At 32.4% G+C, this 13,239-nt stretch overlaps 1 protein-coding gene across 8 annotated transcripts; it reads right to left on the bottom strand.

Annotated features, from left to right (window-relative positions):
- Positions 1–889: 889 nt before the first annotated feature.
- LOC114289086 (phospholipase D alpha 1) lies at positions 890–12,662 on the bottom strand. Of its 8 annotated transcripts, none has more exons than XM_028232734.2 (6): positions 12,597–12,662; positions 12,237–12,371; positions 10,019–10,138; positions 4,685–4,756; positions 2,692–4,603; positions 890–1,470 (listed from the first exon to the last, which is right to left on the bottom strand). In XM_028232734.2, the coding sequence occupies exons 3-6, from the start codon at positions 10,121–10,123 to the stop codon at positions 1,034–1,036; spliced, it is 2,526 nt and encodes an 841-aa protein (XP_028088535.2). In that variant the 5' UTR covers positions 10,124–10,138; positions 12,237–12,371; positions 12,597–12,662; the 3' UTR covers positions 890–1,033. The 8 variants fall into 8 exon arrangements, with proteins under 8 accessions (XP_028088535.2, XP_082750746.1, XP_028088534.2 ...); XM_082894620.1 differs by having other exon boundaries at positions 2,692–4,047; positions 4,129–4,603; positions 12,237–12,649; XM_028232733.2 differs by having other exon boundaries at positions 12,497–12,646.
- Positions 12,663–13,239: the final 577 nt, after the last annotated feature.

The following is a 13,239-nucleotide window of genomic DNA, read 5'->3' on the forward strand; positions in this document are numbered from 1 at the left end:
TTAACTTGAAATTTGGGTAATGAAATTTTAAACTATCCCTCAATTTAAAGATATTTATGTTTTATCCTTCTGTTGGAAGATCACATGGATTGACAACACAATAATGTTTAAAATTTTGCAAGGTTTCCGCACGTCGTAAGTCATCTTAAAACTATATTTAAAATTTCAATTTATGACAGAAAAAGAAAAATGAGACAAGCTTTTTTTTGGGTTTGTATCTTAATCTTTTCTATTATATTAGGAGTCCTTCGCACTTCTGGATATAAATTAAGATTGTGTAAAATACTACCAAATTCGTACCAATTTATCTGTTAATTGTGAGTTGGTTTGACCCACAATTTTCAATTTACAATCCATTTTCGAAACCATATCAAAGTAAAAATTAATGTAAGAGAGACTTAAGATACAAAATTTATTACAAATTAGTGTAATATATATGAAAACATTATGTAAAATAATTATTGTTATATATATATATATATATAATGAAAGCCGCTATTTCTACTCCACTTTGCTCCAAATATGTTCCATTCCATGTATAATAAAGATAAAGAGTATATTTAAAACAAAGTGGAGTGAGCGTAGTGGCTCAAATTTTTTTTTTATGCAAATTAGTATAATATATTATATAATTGCTTGATAATTGTTTCAGATTAATTTTCAATCAACTAATAAGTTGAAATTGCCTAAACCACCCAAACTGTTAGCAAATTTATCAATATGCCATCTAGTATTTTGATTATAATTTTATCCTTAAACCGCACCGCACACACCTCTTATATAAATATAGGAAAAATAATATAAGAAGCAATTTCCTAAACTGATTTTTAAGATCCCAATGATGTGTAAAAAATACAATTGATAAATTATTAAAAAAGACACAAGAGAATTGCTTTAGCTATTCAAAAAGACTGCCATATCAATAAATTTGAAAAATAAATTTAACTATTGGGCTAGAATAGCACTACTCTTGCGACTAAAGTAAGCAAGTTCCCAAACTTAATAATTTCACAAAACCAAGTATAACAAAGTTTTAGGTAGTGAGAATTGCAGGTAATTGAAAGTAATCGGAATGGTTGCCAAGGACACGAGCTTTGGTGTCTGGGAAGAACTCAAACCCTTTCAATACAGTTATGTTTCCATTGTCCGTGATGGCAACAGGGTACCTGAGGAGGTGACCGGGAAGGTCATGGACATCATTGCTCGAGTAGAAATCCCAATTTTGATCAGCCCACATATTTACAAGCCTGACACATTCCAGATTTTCAGGGTGAAGAAAAGCGTCGTCTACAATTCCAAGGTGTTCATACCACAATGCCATTCGAAAACCATATATTTGTCCCCTGGCTGGCTGGTTTGTTGATAAATGATGTGGTTGATAGCCTCCCATTGCAATCTCAGTGTCCCTTGCACCATCCATTGATCTCTGGTTGATGTTTGCAGATCCAATAATTATATATTCATCATCAACTGCAAGAAAATTGTAGGATTTCATGTCAATATCTTCCTCTCAATTTGCTAGTAAAACAAATTGGTTTCAATTTCATAAAACATATTGCTAATAATATCATTCCATGAATATTAAAATTCAAGACTTGATTTTGTTCAATAAAACACGACTGAAAACTAGAAATGGTAATTTGGTACAACGACTGTTATATATATTTCACCCTTCAATTTATTGCAGGATCCACCATATCTCAACAATAATAAGTGAGTGCTATATGTACACGACTTTTGTTATGTGAATCCATGTAGAATGTGAAAAAAAAAAGTGACATCCTTCTGGTGACAAATATCATTTTCCTTCTAGGCTAAGTTGGTTTGAATGTAGATTTTTTTTCAACAAAAGTACAAGGATTATCAGAAGTCAATTTACGGTTGATTCTCTCACTCTAAACAAGACCTGTGTATGCTCTAGCCTATGTAAGAAAATTTTCTATAGGTCCAAGCTAACTTGTCGAGCTTGCATTGAAGGACCAATTCACCTCCATTTGGTCAAGGCCCTGCAATAATTAATTTTTTTGTTTTCGGCTGGAAATTTTTTTTGGTTTGTTGCCAAACGTCAGAAGATATGATCAATGAAATTATTTTACAAGTAAAAAGTTGTCATGAAAAATATTTTACATTGAAACAAACGGAGCTCTAGTATATTTCAAGAAAGGAAACAGAAATGAATCCAAGGGGGGTGAGGAACTATGCAAGAAGAAGAAATAAGCATAATTAGCATAGTGGAAGTATTGATTGAAATTCAAGATATATTCATGGTATTTGGGATATGCTTGAGCAACTTCAAGCTATGTATATTTAGACCTCGTTTGGGAACGGGCTATTTTAGTAATTTTTTTAACTTCTTATGAAAAGACGTGTGATAACTTATAGTGACTTTTTTAACATTTTGGCTAAAATGTTTAGTCCTCAAATGAGGCCTTAGTAGAAAATATGTTTTATGCATAATCAGTCAAGAAAGAAGAATTGCGTAATCCTAAAAATCAAAGGATTTCATGTAAATATTTTTCGAGCAGCTTAGATGCATACAGAAAAGAACCACAAAATAGTCATACAAGAGACACAAACTAGCATTCTCTTTTTGGAGTGCATGAATGAGGATTGAGTTTTGGATACGGTATAGAATTTGATGTTTCAATTACAAGTAAAAATGTGTGTAAATGAAAAGCCAATATTGCTTACCAATCATCATTTTCGCATGGACATAGATCATGAAGCGCCGAGCGAGCTGAGCTCTACAATAATCAGTGTCAGGTTTTGGCTTCTTTCTAGGCACATATTCGCCAATCTTCTGAGCCTCCCGATTGCCAAGGCAGAAAATTGTCAAATACTCTCTAAGGTTTTCATTCAGCCCCTTAGCTCGAAGGGCATCATAAATGTCAGTATACATCATCTCCATTGTCCTCCTTTGCCAATCTAATATTGCTTGAACAGAAGCACTCTCAGGTATGCCTTCTGGCCACATTGGAATTACCACATATACAGTAAACCTCTCTCCTGCTTCAATCTTGCTAACAATCTTGAGTGAGAGCTCCTTTGGTATAAGATGCAACGCACCAATGTCTGCATCCTTGATGTCCTTGGAATTCCAGCCATATGAGCTTCCTATGAAATACTGATTTTCAATGTAAATAAAATTCTTTGCTCGTCGAATGGCATTGATATAGGCATGTTGAATGCTTCTGTCAATGGTGATACCCTTTTCAGTAACCAGGCCTATTTCACCTGCTTCCTTGGGTATTTTAAATGCTTCCTCTGGATTGTCGGCTGCTTTGTTGAAGTTTTCACGAGGAAAGCCCTCAACAGAAGCACTGTCAATTGATCTGAATATTTGAACATTCCATGTTTCAGGGTCTTGTGATGATGTAACTGGCATTGGTGGTCGAGTAATGATTCTATCAAGCTCAGTGAGTGTGAGGAGGGAATTATTTCTAACTTGCTTGTTCCATCTCTGCTCAAAATTGTACAAGACATCCAAAGCAACAGGCCCTTCAAGTTTGCAATGAATGTCGTGCCAGGGCTCCCTTGGACCGCCTTTTGCAATTGATGAGCCTCCAAAGTTGGGCTGATGGAAATCATCATTATGAATATTGTTCAGAGTCATAAACAAGAAATGATCTGGAGTATCGTACCGCCCATCACAAAGATCAATGCCACCAACAAAACTGACAATCGTCCTCTTTTGTGACCTGTCCCCAGGCATTTCGCTGTCCACCACTACTGTCTTCTGATGGTGAGTAAACATGCCTTCAATCTGAATTCCCTGAACAATACTTCTTGCAACATCAGAATTACGTGGGCATAAAATACACTCTACTTTTGAGTTTTGAAATTCATATGCAGTATCTTGATCGTGGGTTGCCATCAAACCTTCCGCCTTCAATTCCTTAACAGAAGTTCTGTCGTCCCAGACAAGCATAAGAACTCTTACACCATTATCTGCCTTTATCTTAAGCAGATCACCCAGAGTAATGTCTCCCAGTGGTCTTCGTCTCCTTGGGTCTCTTATCAAAGTGATCTTAGTATATACAGACCAACCTGTAATGTAAATCAGGTGTCTTGCATTAGTGATTGCGTCAAAGATATCCTCCCAGCATCTGTGAGGCTCATAAACTTTACCTTCGGAAAGATTGAATTTGGGGATAATCGAATCTGGGACATGGGCATCTTGATATAGTGTAACTTTGCAGCCCTCTCTCTGCATGAAGAATGTATAAGGGACTCCTTCAAATGAAGCAGTTTTGATTCCCTGAGACCAATTACTGTCTTTAGTGACATCCAAAAATTTCAGTTTGACACGGATTTTAGGACTTCCATATATTGGGAGATTTTCTTCATCCACTATGTCAAGAAGTCTATCCACCTCAAGCCCAGATATAATGTCCTTGACAGGCAAACGAGCTCTTCCAATTAATGTTGCCCCAATTGGATTACCATCTTTGACTGTAAATACAACATTAGAAATCTTATGAGCACAGTAGATGTGAAAGGACTCATTCCAACGAGGATGGAAGGGTTCATTTGTAATCATTCTGGTCCTTGCAACCCTAGCCTTGTCTAAATCAACAGTTGCATAGAGATTGGTGCCAACAATCTGTTTGAAATGTTTGATATTCATCAGAAGGATATTATTTCCCAAATCAAAATTTAATATTGAATTTAACACAAGGCATACCTCAGGCCGGCAAAGCACCAATCTCTTGACTTGGGATAAAAATTTCTTCGCTTTCTTTTGTGGAGGAATAGTCTCCAGATTTCCAGAGAGTGATCGGAAAGAAAAATAAAAAAATTCAGAATCAAAAAGCAAGAACAATTAAAAGACTAATGCATGAACATGTTAATTAGCATGCGTCACGGCAAGTATATAGAACAGTAAGTATTTTAGAGCTGATAAGAGTAACAGCAATAGAAAACGAGAACTGACAAAAATGCTAACTAGTATGACTTCTTGTCCAGATAATATGTATTGTCTGTTATTAACAGCCTAAAGAAGTCACAGAGAATTGATAAGAGAGTCAGAGCATTTTCTTTCATAGACAGAGTGGAAAGGGCAGTGCATTATGCAGTAAGTGAAGATTAGTACGAGACCATTGTCCTAGATAAAATAACAAAACATGCTAACAATATTAGTCTTTTCAACATTTCAGCGCTCAACAGAAATGCCTATTTTGTGGAGAAATACGCTAATAACGCAAACCGCCATATATGCATGTTAGACACATTGCAATTAATTGATAACAGATGATGAGAATTTTTTATTATTTATTATTATTTTTATTTTTATTTTTTTTTGGGATAAAGGAAGAGTAGAAACTACACAAATATTCTAGGGTTCACATGGTCAATGCATGGAGCATTGATATGAAAAATGCCTAAGAGAGGGGCCTTTAGAAAAAGCATTTAGCAATTCAATATGAAGAGTGCCAGACCTAAAATTTTGAGTAACAGCTAAAGATATTAACTAGTTAGTCTTGCAATTCAAAAGAATCATAGAAAATATATATATTCATGTTGATGAATTATATTTAGAACTGGAATTCACATGAGTGATTAACAAACAATTGCAGGTATTATAAATCCATTCTTGAACTTATTTTATTTTATTTTGTTTGATAAATTCTTGAACTTATCTTTATACACCATTAGTCATCACAATTGAACATTTTAAAACACAAAAACAAATATATGATAATACTGAAGTCATACAAAATGCACATTAATATTCAAATTGATGATGTGAACTTGTTCGTAGCTTTGCAATACTCTCAACATTAGCAACTCCATTAAAAGATTGTGGACAGTATGTAAATTTGAAAGCAAAAGAGGAGAGAAGTGGATGGTCAACAACATGGATGTTTGTTTGCTTGTGTTGGAATTTTGGAAGTAAATGTAAAACCAACTAGTAATAGGTGGAGAGGCATTTAGAATACATGAACCAAACTTGAGTGGCTTAGAGAAGCAACGCAGAATAAATCTCTAACATTGTGTTTTGTGCATCTGTTTTAAGTTTGTAAGTAGTACCTCTTACAATCTAGATATTCCTAAAACCTTTTGAACTTCATGTAAACACTATTTTATATTATTTTTATAATCAATGGAATTCAAATCCTAACGTCTGCTCCACAACAGCTCCCACATTACCACTGGGCCAATGCACTTACATTACGGTTCATTTGGCAAAATAGGAGGGAAAATAAAAGAATGGATTAGACAGGAGAGGAAAAAAAAGGAATCATAGTGGTATCTTTCCTTCATGTTTCGATAATGGATTTTGTTAACATGCACATATTAAGAAGTTTAAAAGGGTAATAATACATTCTACATGATAATGTGTACAATAAAGAATGTATAATCTTTTTAAACCCTAAGATGTAGAGGATCATAACATGAGCGATTCGGCAAATTTGGATTCCAATATATCCCCTTATATGGTACTTCATTATGCACTATCTATATACACACATATATAATCCATATGTATAGATAAGATATCATCTACATCCAAAACGCTGTATGCTTTGAAAGAAGCTTGTACAATTTGGGAAGGGGTTTTGATTGATCAAATAGAAGAGTCTACTTCAACCGATATGACACATTTTAACAAGAACCTTGGATAATTTAGGCAAGCAAAGAAATGACAATAGCAGGTTTCCTCCTCTCTTTTTTGAGAAAGATAAACAAGAGAAAAGAAAAAGAAAATAATTTTTTATTATGTGGATAAGACGGGCAAAAACAAAACCGCTTTTATTGGTACTTACACTAATTTCTTCTCCAAATCTCACCACTTTTTGAGAGATTAAAAAAATTGATATTTAAGTGATAATGATTTCTTTCCATTTCTCTCCTCTTAACTTATCCAAACAAGTGAGGAGTAGCAGAGAATTGCTTATCTGTTCTTTTCTCTCAAAATCACCTAATTCAAACAGACTGTTAATTGTAAACACTATCATTTTCCCCTTGTATGTTATGCCCTATTTGGTAACGTTTACATTTTCAGTTTATATTTACAAAAATTTTAAAAACTGTCATAAAAACTTGTTTGATAATTTTTTTGGTTTATAAATGGTTGTCTCAATTTATAAATTTGAGGAAAAAGCATAAACTCAAAAAATGAGTTTACGTTAGTTTTTAAACAGAAATTTAAAAATATGACTAACAAATTTTTTTATTCAATTAATTTTTTTAATTAATTTTTTTTAAATAACTTTTTTTTTCAATTATCTTTTTTTCAAATAATTTTTTTTTCAATTATTTTTTTCCAATTAATTTTTTTAATTAATTTTTTTTCAATTATAATGTGCATGATCCCATTGTCATAAATAATAAAAAATAAATATAAATATTTTAGGCTTTAACAAACATATTTTTTAGTTTATATTTTTAAAAATTTCAAACATTTTGTTCAAACCAAACGTGTTTGTAGTTTATGTTTTTTCTAAAAATAAACAAAAATCAATTTATAAAATTTTTGTAAACATAAATAAAAAACGTAAATGTTACCAAACGCTACCTAAACATTCATAGCTAGGACCAGCTTCACATATAAAACAAAGGACAAATTTCACTTTATACCTAATGGTACAAGCCATATACACACAGCTCCTTATCATTTCAAACTAATTCCTTAAGCCCTTGAGGTTTTATTGGACTAAAACACATCGCTTGCTTCCGTTAATTACACTTGTAAATTGACCTAAATACCCTTATAATCTATATCTCTTCTCAACTAAACCACAAATATATTATACACTAGTGTGTGTGTGTGCCCACCTGATGGATGTGCTATTAAATCTATAAAATATAATATTTGATTTTGATTTAAAAGTATATATGTTGTGTGTTACTGAAGTAGTAAAGATGTTTCCCAGACCCAAGGTCTTAGGTTCAAGCCCCATTCACATCGCTATATAATTTTGTATTTTAAATGACTGTTATAGGGGTATTTTAGAAAAATCTAAATATGAGACATATTTGTGTCAACACCCTAAGAAGCCTTCACTTATAATAGTACTAGCAGTCCGCATATGCAATGCGTGTGCAACTTGAAAAAAAGTAATAGTATAATAATAATGGCAAAAAGAATGCACATATAGTATGTGTTACTCAATTGGTAAGTACCTTTTTTATCAAACTCATGATCTCAATTTCAAGTTCCCACCTGCTCTTAATATAAATTTTACATAAACACCAACTATATGGGTATTTTATAAAAACTCAAAATATGAGACGTCAACAACATCGGGAGCATTCACGTATATAATAGTATAGATAGAAGATATTAATGAGGAAAATGAGAAATGCTTCATATACATATACTCATATATAACCATTTGTACTGCTTGACTCTATTGTCAAACATGAGTTCCAACAAAACCAAGACCACATCTATCCAAATTTTTCTTTTTTTTGGTCCACTTGAGTAGCAAACAACAATAAAACCATAATCATTCATTTGGTTCACTAAAGTGGAATAGAATGATCAATTCTCACATTCAATTCACTAAAAAATAATAATAATTTATTGCAAATAGAATCACTATTCACCATTATAAGGGAATTATCATTAAAAACAAAACTAAAGAATCACCATTTCATTTCATTCCACATTATGAATCAAACACTGCCTAAGAAGTTGATTGTTGCAAAAGGAATAAATTTGCATAGTTAGCAACTATGAAGCACCGACACTTCAAAACAAGTGTCGTAGGGGTGTTGGACATGGGGACATGGGGACATGGTGAGGACATGTATGGGACACGTTATGTCGCATGTCCTTTTATTTAATTAATTTTTTTTAGGAGACATGACGGGGACACACCAACTACATTTCAAGGACACGCTAACCCCCTTTTGTAGTGCTTTTGATGGATGTTGGATGTTTATTACTTTTTGCTTAGATTCAAATATTTAATAGATCATCCATAAAAAATATATAAACGATAAGTATTAATTTAAAAGTGAAGTTTTTTTTTAAATATTGAATTAGTGTTAGTTTTCGTTAATTTTGATTGTTTGGCAATGTAATATTAATCTACATCGTAAATAAAAACATAAGAAAAAAATATTTTATTGTCGTATTCCTACTATGTTCATGCCTACATTTTTTTAAAATCACTGTGTCTTGTGCCTGGTGTCCCGTGTTAGCATCCATGTCCATGCTTCTTAGGTTAGAAAACAAGGTGAGACCATTGTTACTTGCTAAAGAGGTTCCATACTCAAGTAAAGTAGTAGAGGCCACAAAACGAAACTGATCAATAGGACAATTTGCTGCACTTGGCTTTCATGATTGATTTATCCATGTGGTTGTTTTGGGTTTTCTAATCAATAAAATCCCAATTCCCAAATTTGAAGAAATTGGAGAATAAGCTCATGTTGGACAAAAGGGATTAAAGCGAGCTTTGTTTATGTGCAATAATGGTGCAGGGCAAGGCCTAAAAGGCCATAACTAGTCCAGTCAAATCTAGGGATGTTGGAGAGGTGGAGTGAAGAGAGAGAATGGAAAGAGAGGAAGAAGATGAAAATGCCAAACTTTTGTAAATTTGAAAATTTTATGGCGGCATTTTTGTCTTAAGAAAATAATTTACTATCAACCATGCATGCGTAATATATATATATATATTTTTGTCATGCTTTGTTTGTTATATTTTCCATATTTTTTGGCGTTTGGTACAACGAAAAACAAAGTCAACAGAAAACAAGTCTATTTGGGCAAAATTGTTTTTCACTTTTAAAAGGCGGAAAACGTTTTCTAGACTAAAGTGGTACCAATATCACCACACTACCACCTCCACCATACCTTCACCATAACAAGAAATTTTTTGTTGATATGTTATGTCCTCTCTAATTTCGGTGTTAGCATCCTCTCTAATTATGTTGTTAACGAGTTGAAGCACCTGTACTATTGCACACGTCATTTCAAATTGATCTTACTAATTGTGTACACCATACATAAACACAAATAGTAAATACATACATGTATTATTTGTGGACCATATACTACGAGATGTACCTTGTCACATAAATTAAACCCGCATCCAGATTCAATATGCAGTTCATTAATCTCAAAGATGGTAACATGAAGCGTCCCATGGAGCAAAATCGGATCCGGAACCATGGATTACCAAAACAACTAGCAAAATGGTTGAAACAAAAACAATAATATTTGGAAAGCATCAAGACTCAAATAAATAAATAAATAACTTAAAAAGAGTTTAGCATGATTTAAAGAAGTATGCACATATATTAATTACATCTAAATATGTAAATATATGCATCGTCAGAGCATGAATGGAAACACAAACCAACCTGAAATATGCAGTGTCCTTGAGATGACTTGCAATATGTAGAGAAAGAGGTGTGAATTTGCAAAGGTAACTGTGCTTTGTTTTGTAGGAAATGGTCATCCATGATACTTCCCTTGTATTCATATAAAGTGGAAAGAGAGAATCTAAAGTACATATCTTTACTTTCAAGAAACAAATATCTCTTGTTTGGGGAATCATTTTCATGAGATAATTTATACCAATTTATATGTATATTCACCTATATGTATAATATGAATATACAAGATCCATTAAAAGAAGGCAAGTGTAAACAAGTGGCGGAACTAGTATTCCGATTTGAGGAGGTCATATTAAAAGAAAAAGATTTTACCAACTAATAAAACTCTTTATTTCTAACAAAATATGAACATATTTTATAAGTTTGATCAAGAAAAATATATTAAGATGGTAATGGTATACAAATAAAACTTGAGATATCATGTGTAAGTCGCATGTTAATTTTCTATCTATTTATGTAACGAATCACTAATGGAAGGTCACATTGATACCAATTGATAGTTCAAGGCGACAAAGTGTAAGATTCTTTAGTTGAAAGGTATAAAGTGATAGTTCAAAAGGTAAAGTGTAATTTTCCCTATAGCCTAAAAGGGTATTTTCATAATAAAGGTTCAAATTGAAAAATATATATATAATAGACGATAAGGGTTAAGTGCTGCAATTTTTAGTTCAAGAAAATGAATTGACATGGGGCAATAGTTGTGGAAGTTAAGTGTAAATTGCCTCCCAAAAAATAATAAATGAAGCCCTCTTTAAGGGTAATTCTATTCGCACACCACAAAAAATTTTAGTACACACGATTTGTGTCATTCGAATATAAACTTTCGAACAAAAGTCAAATGTTCAGATATATATTTTTGAACAAAAATGAATTGTTGGGATATACATTTCATCAGTAGTTCATATTCGAACAACTATTTTTGTTCGAATGTTTATATCCGAACATTTTACTTTGGTTTGGAAGTTTATATCTAAACGACATAAATAGTATAAATTGAGATTTTGTGTGGCGTGCAAATTGAATTTTCCCTTCTTTAAAGTGTTTTTTTTTTCTTTTTTTGGAATGACAAAGACTTATTCTGAGTTTAAATAAACAAAAGTTTCTTCGGGAATAAATCTTTAAGCTACCTTCCAAAGCATCCAACTTCTAAGGTAGTATAAAGTACATATAATTTATATGTAGAGAGAGAGAGGGGGGGGGCTCTTCCTGCCTTTTGCTAGGGAAATTTGCAAGAAACTTGAAATGAATGAGAGTCAAAGAGAGGGATGTTCATGTTCCATTGGATGGGTTATGCGCTTGCCATCTTTTCCAAGGCATATATTAACTAAAAAGAATAATAAAATAGCAAGTATAGTAATATAGAAATTAAACATTCAGAAAATACAATAATAGATCAGATTTAAAAATTAAAAAAAAAAAATTAATAGATCAATGTAATTTTTTGTGTTCAATTCTGTGTGATTTTTTTTGTAACCTTAGCTATATTGCAATAAAAATAAATTATTGTTTTGATGATTAGGTTCACAATGCAAGACTTTATTATTATTATTATTTTTTTTTTTTTCTTTGTTTATGCACTCAGTAGAATGTTTAGTGAATTAATCAACTAGGTTAGCACAGCCTGGAGTTTAACATTTCTCTATACGTTCATAACCCAAATGTCCCTCTAAAACTTATGTACAACAACTTAACAAAAAATGAACGAATCAAACACAAAGGCTATCTCAAGTTGAGATGATAAATGCCAAACCCAGAGAAAAATATGATAAACCAACTGTTTCAGGAAATATAAAAAGGTAGAGAGAACCAAATTTCTGCCATTTTCCCAGCAGCCAAACAGAGAATCAAGCCATACAAATACGTAGAGAGATAATGGAAGGACTGACCCCATGTATGGGAAGATGTCGCAGATCCAAGAGGAAATTGATTCACAAAGTTGCATTTTAATTACGAAAGCAAATCGTCAGAGCACCGATCTCGAACCTCAAATGTCCAATTGAGGAAGAAGAGAGTTCAATAACCTGCAAGTCAGTAATTGAAAATCAATGCGGCTATCTTAAGATCAATCAAATACTCTTTTTTGGGCGTTTGGTTGCTTAGAAAGAGCAGGAAAATTAACAACCAAAAAAAATTAGAAGCCAATAACTTGTTTAAAGGTTCAATTCTTCCGAAACCAAATCAAAATCACACAGAAGGATTAAAAAATTCTATTGATTGTCTCCTCAGTTTCCTAGCAACCAAACAACCTGTACACAGAGAGAGAGAGATGCTTGTGTTTCTCTTCTCTTCTTTCACACTACCCCTTAGGGCTGCAACAGAGCCGTCTCGAGCTTGGCCCGACAAGAGCTCGTTTAAATTCGGTTCGTTAATTTTTTTTTCCATTCCAACTCGAGCTCGTTAAATTTTTAATAAACAAACTTAAATAGTCCAAAACTCGGTTCGTTTAATATTTATTATTTATATATTAAATAATATAAAATTATATATAAAAAATAAAAAAAATATGCTATTTATATATTTAAAAAATATAAATGTAAATAATACTTAACTATAGATAGTATATTTATATAATAGTGGTAGTAGATATTATTATTTTAGTAAAATATGGACTTTTTTTAGTATGTTTATATATATTGTATATATAATTGTATAATCAAAGTTTTAATTGTAACTTTAGTCTCATATACAAGAATGAATTTATAAATTTTTTGGTTCGTTAAGGTTTGTGAACAGGCTCGAGCTCGAGTCGAGCCTAAACCAACTCGGCTCGAGCTCGGTTCGTTAAATTTTTATTCAGCTCGAGCTTGAGCTCGTCAAAATCTTAATAAACAACCCCAAACACACTAAAGCTCGGCTCGTTTGCAGCCCTACTACCTCTCCTCTCTTACA

This window comes from Camellia sinensis, chromosome 11 (assembly GCF_055761805.1).
Source record: "Camellia sinensis isolate YWXY chromosome 11, ASM5576180v1, whole genome shotgun sequence".
Classification (NCBI taxonomy): Eukaryota; Viridiplantae; Streptophyta; class Magnoliopsida; order Ericales; family Theaceae; genus Camellia; species Camellia sinensis.

Excerpts from the sequence above, each read along its gene's own strand:
- LOC114289086 (XM_028232729.2), bottom strand. The coding sequence starts at position 10,467 with ATGTACTTTAGATTCTCTCTTTCCACTTTATATGAATACAAGGGAAGT. Across the intron at positions 4,604-4,684 it reads TGGTGCTTTGCCGGCCTGAG|ATTGTTGGCACCAATCTCTA; the intron begins GTATGCCTTGTG and ends CATTTCAAACAG. Across the intron at positions 1,471-2,691 it reads CCATGCGAAAATGATGATTG|TTGATGATGAATATATAATT; the intron begins GTAAGCAATATT and ends ATTTTCTTGCAG.